The sequence below is a fragment of the Danio rerio genome, chromosome 13 (assembly GCF_052040795.2).
Source record: "Danio rerio strain M-AB ecotype USA chromosome 13, GRCz13ab, whole genome shotgun sequence".
In the NCBI taxonomy this organism is placed as follows: domain Eukaryota; kingdom Metazoa; phylum Chordata; class Actinopteri; order Cypriniformes; family Danionidae; genus Danio; species Danio rerio.
Window position 1 is genome coordinate 27,296,728 of NC_141033.1, and position 13,897 is coordinate 27,310,624.

The following is a 13,897-nucleotide window of genomic DNA, read 5'->3' on the forward strand; positions in this document are numbered from 1 at the left end:
ATATCGTAAAGCCCTAAAAGCAAAACTAAAAATTTATTAAACACAAAAAAAAACTAAATTCAAAATAACGATGAATGAATATTTTGAAGTGGAAAGCTGATAAATTGTGGAATTATAAAAAATTCTCATTTATGGTTGAGCAATATTAAAGAAAATCATCAACATCAAGTGACACAAAAATCAGAGAACTCAATATTTACAAAAGCTTCAGATAACTGGATTAAAACCGTTGAAGTAACGGTTTACTCAATTTGAAACATACTTGATCATTTTGATGAAATTATTACAAATTTCAGTATCACTTTGTTAAGAAAGGAATAAAAAGGGAACTTCTGTGCGCAACGTATAATTTAGCCTCTAAATGGCTGAGAATTAAACTAATTCCTGAATGTTCCCTGAGATTAGTCTATTCCCTTTGACCTACTTCATTACAAAAGCACTTACTCGCAGCTTTATTCCAACAGGATAGACATTCAGAAAGAAAACCTATACCCATATTAGCACACAAGGCTTTGAGTCATGTGAAAAGCCAACGGAAATCACATTTGCACTTCTATTATGAAATTCTGGAATAATGAAGATGGGAAATGTATTTCCACAATAATGGAAAAAAAGAAAAACTTTTGTAAGCCCCTCACTGTAACCTGTAAATGAGACTACAGTAATACCATCTATTCTTCAAATTAAAAAAAGAAAAAAGCAGAAGAAAAAAGGAGAACAAGACCGGGTTTCCTCATCTAGAGGCGTGTCAGATGCTGTTTGAGGAAATGCATGTATCAGTGAAACTTTGAGCTCATCCCAATGAGCTACAAAGCAAAATCAATGAAACTTCTCCAGTGGAGCTAAGTTATTGCATTAGCTAAACATTCAAGAAAATTCTATTCAAAGCTGAGGTGACTAATAGCGGGTGTAACATGTTATTCCACTCAACCTCTTTCCATCTTAGAAACGTTTTTTTCTAATCTGGAGTAGACCTTCGAGTGTTTACAGCTCAGCCAAAAACACAGAGGAGCGGGCAGAGAAAGGAAAGAGTCAAGTGAGGTGTGAGTTTATTGTAATAGAAAGTGCCCATTTCTGTTTTTAGCCTCAGGAAATTAACAAAGCGTCTGTATAATTATCCTGGAGAGAGCAGGTTCATTTGGTTTCCATTACTGTTCTCTGAATTAGTAAGTCTGGGCGAGCCACACTTCATAAGATGTGCAAATAATTGTCATAACTGAACTGTACTAGTACAACACATAATAATACACAATGGCAGGTCAATGACAATCCATTGTGAGACAACAGACTGTAAGATAAATCGCAGACAATACAGTTAAGGTAAGTCTTAAAAAAGCAACAAAAAAAGGAAAGATTTACATAGGGCTGGGCGATTTGGCTTGAAACAAAATTTCGATTAATTGCGCATTTAATTGGGGTGTAACGATTTATCGTAGTACGATTTATTGCGATGCAAAAATGTCACAATATGCATCGTGGCGTTATGACGATTTGATTACGATATGACGTTTGTTTTCTCTTATTAGTTGAGCTGTTTGCACGTGAGCTACGTTCCACCTGCTGTCGCACGTGAGTTCAGATTGCAGCAGCAGTACTGTTAGCAGACCAAGATGAGTGGAGTTGAAACAGAGGATGGCCCATCCTCTCAAAATCAGATGTCTGGCAACAATTCGGTTGTACAGTCATTGCTTTAGACTAGTCCGCTTTTTGACACGCATACTGGGACAAACATAGCCAAGTTTTAGTCTTCACAGTGATTTACATACTTTGCACAGCGACATGGATACCTTCTAATGGTGTTGAAAGAGTCACATACTGTATTTATAAGGTACAATTCACCCTAAAATATCATTCTGTCTTCATATAATGATGTATTGGCGGCCACAAAATCACACATGACGTGAGCTGACCGTGAGCTGTTACTACAGAGGGCGGACTATGATAGATGCGAGCGTGTTCACTGCTTCAGTGAACAGAACCTGCAGGTTGTGACTAATAGGTAATAAAGTAGTAAACAACATTCAGTTTGTGGAACAGAGTGATCATTCAGGAGCCGCGTGGGAAGAATGAACAGCAGTGGAAATGATATCGTAAGCGTGCACATTATTTAAATAATCATATCGCATTTTAGAGTTATGATTACGACGAGCATTAACCCTTTTGAGTACAGAGGTACACAAAAATGCACGTCAACATGATACACTTGATAGCGCCGACATCAGCGATGCCGAAGAAATAGTTAACCTGCCTAAACTGCTGAAAAGAGCCACGACTGTGCTGTGTAATGAAAAGACGGCCACCCTGTCACTCATCACGCCCAACATGAAGACAGCCATCCATAAAAACCTCTCAGTCAGACAAACATAAGTTCAGGATTATTTTAAAGAACTGCTGATTACCTGGAAATGTAGAATTTTTTTTTTTTTTTTGCAAACACAAAAAAAGCAAGTGACCAAGCAAAGCCTTAAGCTCTTACTGTTAAATTCAATTGAATTGAATCATTTCAATAATATTTTATAATAAGATTTTAAACTGTTTTAGTTTCCAGAGACAGTCCTGTTTAATTTATTTTCTTAAAGAAGGTTCAGTTTAACAAGTTGAAACAAAAGAAATGCATAAAAAATAGCTTACTTGGTAATTAAAATTTTTTTAATAAAATTTGCATTTCAGTTTAATTTAAAATTTTTATTCCAAATATCGTGATACATATCGAATCGTGAACATTATATCGTGATACACATTGTATTGTGAGCTGAGTGTATCGTTACACCCCTAACATTTAAACTCCATTACCATTAATGAATGATTATTTTATTTGTTTAATTTTTTGCCCTCGTAGTTCACAGACAAGTTTTACAGTAAATATGCTCACTAGGGAAGCTCCAATCGATCAGCCGATAATAACACAGGGCTCGAAATTGCAACCATTTTGGTCGCATTTGCGCCCGAAATTTCATCAATGCGACCTCATAATATATTTGGGAGCATTTCTGCGACTGCATATAATGGTTGTAGTGCGACCTGTTAAGATTTTTTTCTAAAAACGTGCTGAATCGGTCTTCCTTGCCACTGTATTGGTTCATATTAGCTGTCAATCATTTAAGTCTTTCCGCTGTCAGATGACAGGGAGCTTTTGTTACTGCGGGAAATGTAAACAGCTGAAGAGTGAAAAGTACACCGATTTGGAAACGCCACCTGGTTTTTGTTAGTCCTAATTTATGTTGTTTTCAAATACAATAAATCCTTTAAAATACAATTTGCAATGGTGCTCATTTATTTTTGGTGGGTGCTCCTAAATTTTTTCTAGTGCTCTTAAATATTTTAAGTTGGGAGCACCGGCGCTACCAAGTGAAAAAGTTAATTTCGAGCCCTGATAACATGACTTAATTGGTACTCGCTAATCACAAACGTTCGTTTATGGGTTCACAAACAGAAAAAGATGCATTTTAACTTGAATCAAATGTGCACTCAATGTTTTCCTTATTGAGGTACGTTGAATTATTCTTCCATAATTTGCAAACAGTTTACAAATTGCATTATTAGTCATTTTTCTCACCAAATTTTTTATCCGTTTTATCTATTATTTTCTGTAAAGCTGCTTTTGACCATGACGTGTCCACACTAAATGGTTATAAGAGACATGTTTAAGGGATTATATGCAAATTTATTCTCTCAGGATATGAGAGATCTCAACTTAAATATCATACTTAAAGTGAAAATGTGCTTTATGCAATGTTAAAGTTAAATAAAGCTTGAAGCATCAGAATCCGTACTCTGTACCAACCGATCACCATGAAATGGCATCAGTATTCGGTATTGGCTCCAAAAATCCTTACGAGAGCATCTCTAATGCTCACATATTACATGTGAAAGATTTTTGAATGAAGGGTACATTACTTCATTTAAAAAGAATAGAAGTAAACACACCCTATTTACTAATCGATGATTATTTATTGAACATCAACGCTGAACAACTGAAGTTATAAACACACATTACCTTAAAAAAGTTTATCTTAGAAAAAATAAATAACACTTTTGGAAACCAAAATAATTGTCAATGTTTTTCATATTAAATGTAGAAAACAAACAGTATATTTTCTAACTCAAATAACTAAATTAAATTTTAAACTTTTAAACAGTGCATTTCCTGCATCTTCTGTAAACAAATATTTTAATGTATAATAATTTTAATATTGTATGTAAAATAAGCCATCTCAAGGCATCTCTGGCGCAGCTTCCAATCAACGTCAAAGAAGTGCAAAGTATGGCTCAAGAATGGGTCCATCGTCCTATACTTGACCAGAGATCAGATGTGGCTGCAAAGTGGCCGTGGAAGTATAAACTAGCCTAAGCCTATCAGAGCGGGGTCACGTGACTCCACATACGGTAGAAAAAGTTATTAAAAAAATTAACCTGGAAAAGTTAGACCGATTATTAATTCTGAATGTCGATTTTGATTACTTTTCAATTGATCGCCCAGCCCTAGTTTAACATATTCCACAAGAATGAACCAAGGCCAAAGATATGTTGAACTGTCATTTCATGCTGATTTTAGCCACAAATGAGATCTCCTCCCAGAAATGTTCATACCACAAATTTATCCATCCAGAAAATACAGAACAGCTCACTTCCATATCAGATTACAGATTGAGATTAAAAACAATCCATGGCTGTCTGACTACCAATTAACACTATAAAACAACTAGCATGGACCAATTAATGTCCACCTTATTTAATTTTATGTTGATTTGAAAAGACACAACACAACACAATGTACACAGTAAGCATGGGACGATAACCGTTTTAAGGTATGCAACGGTTTGGAAAAGTCAAGGTTTTAAAACCACCTACATTTTTGCTATACAATTCCTAAGATATATGTAAGGTTTTTTAAAACATTTTGTTTTAAGTTTTGTTAGGACAACTGCATTTTCAGCAGAAAAGATATCTAAATATGTTGTTTTAAATTGTAATGAAATTTGTGTTTTTTTTACTAATAAAGAGAGCAGAAGTCAAAGATTCATTTGAATTATTTAGCCTGACATGTTTACTGCTCCAAAATATTATAAATGTTTCTCAAAATAAAATATAATGTGTTCAATAGGGGAAAAAGTTGTACTTTTTTTTTTTACACAGACATTGAAACAGAACTTATTTTAGAGTAGTAATCACAATACCGTAAAACCATGATATTTTTATCGAAGGTTATCATACCATCAGAATCTTATACCGACCCATGCCTAGTACACAGTATCGTTCCAAACAAGAGGAAAAAAAAAAGTAACAAATTGCTGGTGAACCGTACAAACAACAGATATTTATCATCACAGTCCCACACCTCTAGAATCACACGACGACCGCTAAACTGAGGCAGGAAGACCCTGCTGATTCACCCTCCTGATCAATTTCACCACACCTCTGCATGAGATACAACATTCTTTCATTGTCACTTCCCTCATTTAACACTGTCATAAAAGCACTAGCATTTTTAAATATGACGGGTTAGTTTTGCTCACTTATTTCAGAATAATATCCTCATAAACATATCGATTATATTGTGTGGTTTGTTTGGATAAAAACATGAAACAAAAAAAACAAGACTATTCTGTCTGCATATCATATGTGGTTGTGCAGCAACTCAATTCCTGAAGGGCCACAGCTCTGCAGAATTTAGCTTCAACTCACAACTGCTTAACAGTTCATAGTAATCCTTAAAATCATAGTTTAATCAGGTGTATTTGATTAGTTTTGAAGCAAAGCTGCAGAGCTGTGGCCTTCCAAAAATCAAGTTTGAAACCAATGTTGTACAATATATTAAGTTTATCACACCCATCTAGCTGTCACAAACACAATGCATTCCATAAATGGGAGCAGTATGGAAACATTCTCCAATAGATTCAAGTGAGTCTAAAGCAGGCAGTGAATGAAAGGAATGGTAAACTGTGTCAGGTTTAATTACCTTCAACTACAACAGGTTCTACAACACAAGCAAAACTAAAAGTATGTATTTGTGAATGCAATGAATTGGACAATCAGAATAACAACTACATCGTTTGACTTAATATATATATTTTTTTATCGAATTAAGAGGAAAATCCTATTTATTTCGATATCTTTGTAGTTAATGATGAAGTTAAGCATGGGATAGTCTAAGAATGAGATGGTATGATAACCTAAAATATCACAGATTGACAGCATCGTGTTTACTGCTCTAAAATATATTCTTTTTAAATGTCTGGGTAAAAAACAAAAACTTTTCACCCCTTTGAACATAATATATTTTGTTTTGAGAAACATTTAAGATATATTGGAGCAGTAAACATGTCAGGCTAATAATTCAAATGAATCAATCTCTGATTTCTGCTGTCTTCATTCATTTCAAAAATACTCTTTAAATTTAAAGCAGCATCTTTGGATATCTTTTCTGCTGGAGATACTGTTGTCCTTAAAAATATATATATCAAAATTTTACACATACATTAGGAACAGTATAGCAGAAAATTTTGGCGGTTTTAAAACCTTGACTTTTCCAAACCATGCTACACCTTGAAAATGGTTATTGTGCTATGCCTAAATGAAGCTGCCATTCATTTAAAATCAACATCACGTTACTTGTTTACCAACACGTTAATTCCCTACTGACCTGAAAATGATCAACATGGTAAAAACAGTTTTTGCTAAAATAATTGGCTAGATATTAGTAATCATAAAATCATTTTAAGCTTAATACCAACAGCTATATCTGCATTCTGCAATCGTGCATATTATTTTTGTGACTTGTTTTATTCTTCATAGTCATACAAAACATGACTAATCCTTATTTTGACAGAAGCTGGGGTTACCATGACAATACCGCTTATACTCATAACTAAAGATTAGAAGTGTAAAAAAGTACCAGTGAGTGAACTCAAAAGTCCTGTCAGGACTCAATTTGTCGCACTCTATGATGTGATGTACATAGAAAATGTTGAGACAGCAGGTTGACAGAAATAATTTCTCATGCCATTTAAAAAAAAGCGTGACAGCGCTAACCAGGAAGCTCAGCTCAATCATGAAGATTATGTCATTTGAAGATCAGTTAAAGCAGGGGTGTGCAAACCCCCAAAATAAAATGTCAGTCACCCGTAACCCTCATTTTTCTCTATGGTGGTTATAAATATAGAAACATAGCACACACAACTATAGGCCTATATAAGCTTATTGACAACACAAAAATGCAACAGTTTAATAACCATACATTTTTATAGTCATTTATTAATTTCATATTAACCTCAAATATCATATTTTTAATGTATTAGTGCCATAAAGGTTGTCAAAAAGTTTAACCTGGCACCACAAAATTAATCTGACACTATTGTTGTGCGGTTTATTTAAACACTGCAGGGGTCACAATCCAATGGGGGGGAAAAGAATGGCTGATAAATTTTTATTTCATACTGTTGTTTCTTTACTAATGTAACTATTAACTATCTCCTGTGAGTTATGAATAAAATATGGTAATTCTAATAGTTTGATAAATTTTATTTGAGTTCTGGAAATCACCATGCGATCCCTCGTCATTGTCCCAAGAACTTCTAGGGGGTCCCAACCCCCACTTTGGAAACCAATGTAATTCCAGATTACCTTCAAATTATATAATTACCTGCTTCAGTGGAACACAACATCATATGTTAGTAAAAATAAGCCACCATTTGCTTTCTATTTATAGTATTTAAAACATGATGGAAGTGAAAAGCTGTCAGTGACTCAAAACATCTCCTTTTGCCTTCCACAAAAAATATATTTAAACATTAACAAACAAAAATAACAAACATACAGGATACTAATTATAATACATGTATACACGTTGAAAATATTTACATTTTGGAGTATCTGAGCCTTTAATGCTAATCAGCAGAGTCAAAGAAAAAGAGCAAAACACTCAGGTGATTTACCTTGTAGACTTTGCCAAAGGCTCCATCCCCAAGCTCTCCCACGATCTCCCAAAAATCCTCGGGGTTGACGTCTCTGTTGACATGCTCATACTGTTTCTTCTTCTTCTCCGTTCCCAACTTAAATATCTTCCGAAAATTGAAAAAGGACATGTTCCAATCGCGATCTAAAGGTCTATGGTCTACAAAAAATAGACTGACACGACATAAACTGTTAATACTGTGCTAGACGAATCACTTGGGGAGTTGGCTAATGGGCTAGCATGTGGAGGATCGATCCCCTGCTAACTCATTTAACGTCACCAGTGCAGCTGCAGACAGCTCCAAGTGAAACTGTTAATGACAGCGAATATATTAGTCCCTGTGCAAGAGACAGAGATCAACCTTTATGTGGCATTTCGCGTCTCCATAACAGTGATTCATCCAGGCGAGCGACTCCTTCCAGCATACAGGGATGGAAAAGTAACAGTCCACTTCCTCTGCTAGCCTCACAGCGGCTACATGTGTGTGTGATCCTCTGCTTTTGCCTTACCCGTCTGCTAAAAAACGAGCTTCTCAATCAAACAAGCGTCGCGTATTCAAATATGTCGTTTAAACAAACTACAATACAGTAAAATCCATTTGAAGGAGGCAGATAATTAGCTAGCACACCGTAAAAAGCGGAGCGGATGCTGATGACCAAACTCCAGTCAGAGCTCAGTCTACTCCTCGGGAGGGGTGTGTTTTACAGCTTAGCCAACCACAACAGTTTCGATAAAACCGAATAAACCAATTTCAGGGCACAGGCATGCCAGTCGACGCTGCTCGCGGTGCCGAAACGGATTTTTTTCGCGCCTCGTTCAATGGTCGCTTGGGTCTCTCGTATGAAAGTAAATCAGTTGCGAAACTCGAGAGCTTGCAAATGTAAATGTGAGCACTTGTGATAATAATATTTGTATGTGTAGGTTGAAATGTACACTTACAGCTCTGATGTGAACAGCTGAAATCCTCGATTTGCACACACACACAACAACCCACACACTTATGTTTTAAATTCGAAGTTGCAGATTAATAGTTGTGTATTTGTAAAATGTCATTCACAAATACAAAGTGACAGACACACGTGTGCACGGCAAATTTGACTGCATCTTCGCTCTACAACCACAGGTCGGCACTCACAACCTCTCAGATTCGTCAGTACAACTACAAATCTCCCGCGCTCTGACTTTTGCTACACATCTCCCGCGATCTCTGTAGCAGAACTCATCTGTGCACTCGCAGATGCAGAGGCGTGAGCAGCGCTGGGCAGGGGAGGGGCGGGGCTGGTGTAAAGCTGTTTGATTGGCTGATGCCTGACCAATGAACAATGCTAGCAGCCAACAGGACTGAGGTGCAAAATAATCATTTCCCACGATTATTTTATTATTTAGGGTTTATTTAAACTCTTTTCTGAAGAGATTCTTGTTAAAAATAATAAATTCTGTGGAAATGTACATACCAGTAAAAGAGCAGCAAAGCCAGTTTATTGGCTAGAGCCAGCCAATGAGATGGGGTGTTTCTGTTTGTCAGGACACAGGGCAGCTCACGTTGTTGGAGGCCTCGAGCAATCAGAGGGTAAGTTATGATTTTTAATAATTATCTATATGTTCAATACTGTTAGCTAAGCTAAGGACTGTGCTGGGTGCTTCTCTTGTTTGTTTTTTTATATAAGAAACAGTTATGAGTTATCTAGGAGCTGCTTTCAATCATGTTATATGGTTCTAAAGATACGATTCAACCCACATGAAATAAGAAGTTGTAATAGTAATTATAGTAAATAATAGTACGTTTTTTAACCATACTAACTATAGTAAACTGTATTATACAGTATATATTGCAGTATCTACAACTTTGTTAATGAATGCAACAGCACACTGTAGTATTAACTAGCATGAACTTTAATAAATTGAAGTATACTTGTATGTATGTGAGTATATATATATATATATATATATATATATATATATATATATATATATATATATATATATATATAGCTTAAATTTGAAAAAATTGAAATATAGCTATCTGTTTAAAACTAAACATTCTAATGCCATTTATTATGCAAATATCAAGTTGAAACAAATCTGTTAAGAACACATATTTATATGTAAAACCTAATACATTTTAAAGCAGTTTCATTTCTTTCTAATTTTTACATCTACATGCATTACATCTGATTTAGGTCCACAACTTGCATCCTTCAACATGATATGTGTGTTCAAAGGAAGAGCAACTAGGTGAGGGAGACAGTGTCCATCGCTCGGCTGAGGGTCCACTTTGAGCATCTCATCTGCAGGGTTAAGCAACATAAGCTGAACAGTCATCATCTCTCTCTATTACAGCGAGCATCAACCAGCTTTACACAATGGCTTGCTTTCTGACCATTAGTTAAGGCTTGAGCAAAGGATTAAAGAGGAGATAACATTTGATGGGTAATGATGAAGTTGGATTTACCACCTCCATCTCATTATGAACAAGGAAAAACCCTGAAATATTTCAATACAAGTAACTAGACATTTGCACTGCACTTATTTGGACTGTAAATTTTATTTGACAAATTACATTCCCTTACAGAACAGGTGTCAAACTCAGTTCCTGGAGGGCTGCAGCTTTGCAAAGTTTAGTTCTAACCCTAATTAAACACACCTGATCAAACTAATTGAGTCCTTCAGGTTTGTTTGAAACTTTCACTTAAGTGTGTTGAAGCAGGGTTGCAACTAAAAACGTGCAGGGTTACGGCCCTTCAGGAACTGAGTTTGACACCCCTGCCTTACAGTAAAGTGTAAAAATACTACATTAAACAATTATCAAAATAAAAGTTGTGTTTGTGGGTGAGTGTGTGTTTTGTTCAAATCTGTAGTCATCTTGGCAAGAAAAAAGAGAAAATAAAGTTGGCTTCCTCTTGAATGATCTGAATCATTTTGAAGTGTTTGTAGATGAGCTGGATCATCATGTCATCTTTAGCATAAATAACATCCTATTCAAGCTATGCAGCTTCTCTGAGTTCCTCATCGACTTGAAACATGCTGATCTCTCCTGTCACTCCATCCTTACAGGAAACTGAGAAATAACCTATAGTTAGTAACGTTCATAATTAAAAAAGTGATATAAAGGACACACTGTACACAAACATGTAAATAGATAGATGGATAGATAGATATGATGCAGGTTATAATAACAAAAACCGGTATAATCAGTGAGAAACTAAAACGCCTAGTGTTATTTTTAATTGCTATTAATGTGTGTGTGTGTGTGTGTGTGTGTGTGTGTGTGTGTGTGTGTGTAAATATACTTCAATTTATTAAAGTTCATGCTAGTTAATACTACAGTGTGCTGTTGCATTCATTAACAAAGTTGTAGATACTGCAATATATACTGTATAATACAGTTTACTATAGTTAGTATGGTTAAAAAACGTACTATTATTTACTATAAATACTATTACAACTTCTTATTTCATGTGGGTTGAATCGTATCTTTAGAACCATATAACATGATTGAAAGCAGCTCCTAGATAACTCATAACTGTTTCTTATATAAAAAAACAAACAAGAGAAGCACCCAGCACAGTCCTTAGCTTAGCTAACAGTATTGAACATATAGATAATTATTAAAAATCATAACTTACCCTCTGATTGCTCGAGGCCTCCAACAACGTGAGCTGCCCTGTGTCCTGACAAACAGAAACGCCCCATCTCATTGGCTGGCTCTAGCCAATAAACTGGCTTTGCTGCTCTTTTACTGGTATGTACATTTCCACAGAATTTATTATTTTTAACAAGAATCTCTTCAGAAAAGAGTTTAAATAAACCCTAAATAATAAAATAATCGTGGGAAATGATTATTTTGCACCTCAGTCCTGTTGGCTGCTAGCATTGTTCATTGGTCAGGCATCAGCCAATCAAACAGCTTTACACCAGCCCCGCCCCTCCCCTGCCCAGCGCTGCTCACGCCTCTGCATCTGCGAGTGCACAGATGAGTTCTGCTACAGAGATCGCGGGAGATGTGTAGCAAAAGTCAGAGCGCGGGAGATTTGTAGAGGTGTACTGACGAATCTGAGAGGTTGTGAGTGCCGACCTGTGGTTGTAGAGCGAAGATGCAGTCAAACTTGCCGTGCACACGTGTGTCTGCCACTTTGTATTTGTGAATGACATTTTACAAATACACAACTATTAATCTGCAACTTCGAATTTAAAACATAAGTGTGTGGATTGTTGTGTGTGTGTGCAAATCGAGGATTTCAGCTGTTCACATCAGAGCTGTAAGTGTACATTTCAACCTACACATACAAATATTATTATCACAAGTGCTCACATTTACATTTGCAAGCTCTCGAGTTTCGCAACTGATTTACTTTCATACTCTCGTGACCAACTTCTCGTGGATGTTGCAGAAGGATTTCAGAGCGCGTGCGTTTGGCTAGGAAAGGCGCGTGCACGAATGTCGAAAAACTGGCGCAAGCGCAGTCGATGTTTGCCATGCAGAGTTATGGATGATTTGAGTCATGCAGTTGAATCGAATCATTTGAATTGTTCGGCTTTATTATATGCAATGCAAGTACAACAAATTAAAACAGTAAAGAAAGTTGCAAAGGCTAGGGAGAGATATATCACTGGAATATATTAAATTAAATAAAGGCTTGTACAATTCGCATAGCTTTTTGATCTTTTGACGGTAATAATATGGTCACAATATAAGGCTTTACTTCATTTTTAAATGCATGAATTTTTCCTGTAAATTCGACAAAAATAATTCAGACTTGTTTGGTAGCTGTATGATACGCAATTATTAGGGCGAAATTCACCCAAAAACTACATTTTGCTGTTAGCAATTCAAGATGTCCTCCTCAGTAGAAATTACTTTGCTCCCCTCCTTTAATAAGTCTTGAAATTGTTTTAACCCGTTACAGTGCCATTGCTTGTATTGATTTGTTTGGTTATGTTTGCATACATGACAACAGTTGGGAAGACAAACTTTTGACATGTTCCTAAAGTTGAATATACATCATCCTGTGAGGGCAACCAATGTGATCACACACAGCACAGGAGCATTTGCAGTGAACTGTTTTGTTAGTTTTGTTTTTGCATAGTGATTCTTTCACTGCTGATGTTCCTAGTGTATTTTCATGTTGATTTTTAAAAATAGATAGTAGGCTAACAGATTACATGTAATCTGGATTATGCAATCGAATTCCAAATATTAAACACTTATAATTAGAGTAAACTATACTCATAATCACACTACAGTTCATTTTTATTATGGATTTTATGATTATATATATATTTCTTTTTCTAATAAACCTCCACCTTAAATATGTTTATCATTCTTCATGATTCTTTGTGTTTATTCGTTATCTTTACTGGACATCCTTTAGTTTTTCCAATGGGTGGGTGTGTAGAATCATGCACAGATTCTGCAACAGAACTCAATGTTTTATATTGCAGTGATAGTGTGAATTTAATGTTTTTCAATAACTTTTTTGTAATGTTGCTGTTTTCTCCATGTCTAAAGCGAAGGTTTTAAACTCATAATGCATTACTTTGTTTTATTCAGTTTTATATCAGCAAAAACTAACAGCAAGGTAAATTACATTATTTTGAAGTATTAGCAGTACCGAAGGTGTTAAGGCCCTTGTTGATCATAAAGACTCGAATATTCTTACTTTCTTCAAATATTCTGACACTGTCATTGTCAGCCAACTTTATGATAATAAAACAGGTCATGGTCCAGTACTTACTGATTTAGTCAGACGGTGTGAGGACTCATATCTTCAGTTAAATGTATTAAGTGAAGTTTATTTATAAACAAATTTTGAGAGGATCACGTGCTTATAATTGTTCACAGCTGTTCCAACTTTAGCTAATGACTGATTATCCTATCAGACGCTCCTTAACTCACTAAAAATTACCAGACTATTCTCATCTCAATATCTTCGTCTTGAAGAA

At 35.5% G+C, this 13,897-nt stretch overlaps 1 protein-coding gene and 2 long non-coding RNA genes across 6 annotated transcripts in view; 1 reads left to right on the forward strand and 2 right to left on the reverse strand.

Moving 5' to 3' along the window:
* The window catches only part of slka (STE20-like kinase a), a 44,826-nt gene extending 36,197 nt beyond the window's left edge, over positions 1-8,629 (reverse strand). For 3 of the 4 annotated variants that reach the window (XM_087278375.1, XM_087278374.1, XM_087278376.1), the window contains exon 1: positions 7,935-8,629. In XM_087278375.1, coding sequence (XP_087134501.1) covers positions 7,935-8,084 — 150 coding nt within the window. In that variant the 5' untranslated portion in view covers positions 8,085-8,629. 4 annotated transcript variants of the gene reach the window in all.
* Positions 8,630-9,451: 822 nt separating this feature from the next.
* LOC147841069 (uncharacterized) lies at positions 9,452-10,859 on the forward strand. Its single transcript, XR_015505982.1, has 2 exons — positions 9,452-9,524; positions 10,135-10,859. It is a non-coding gene; the product is annotated as an uncharacterized LOC147841069 (long non-coding RNA).
* LOC147841070 (uncharacterized) lies at positions 10,481-11,833 on the reverse strand. Its single transcript, XR_015505976.1, has 2 exons — positions 11,581-11,833; positions 10,481-11,012 (listed from the first exon to the last, which is right to left on the reverse strand). It is a non-coding gene; the product is annotated as an uncharacterized LOC147841070 (long non-coding RNA).
* Positions 11,834-13,897: the final 2,064 nt, after the last annotated feature.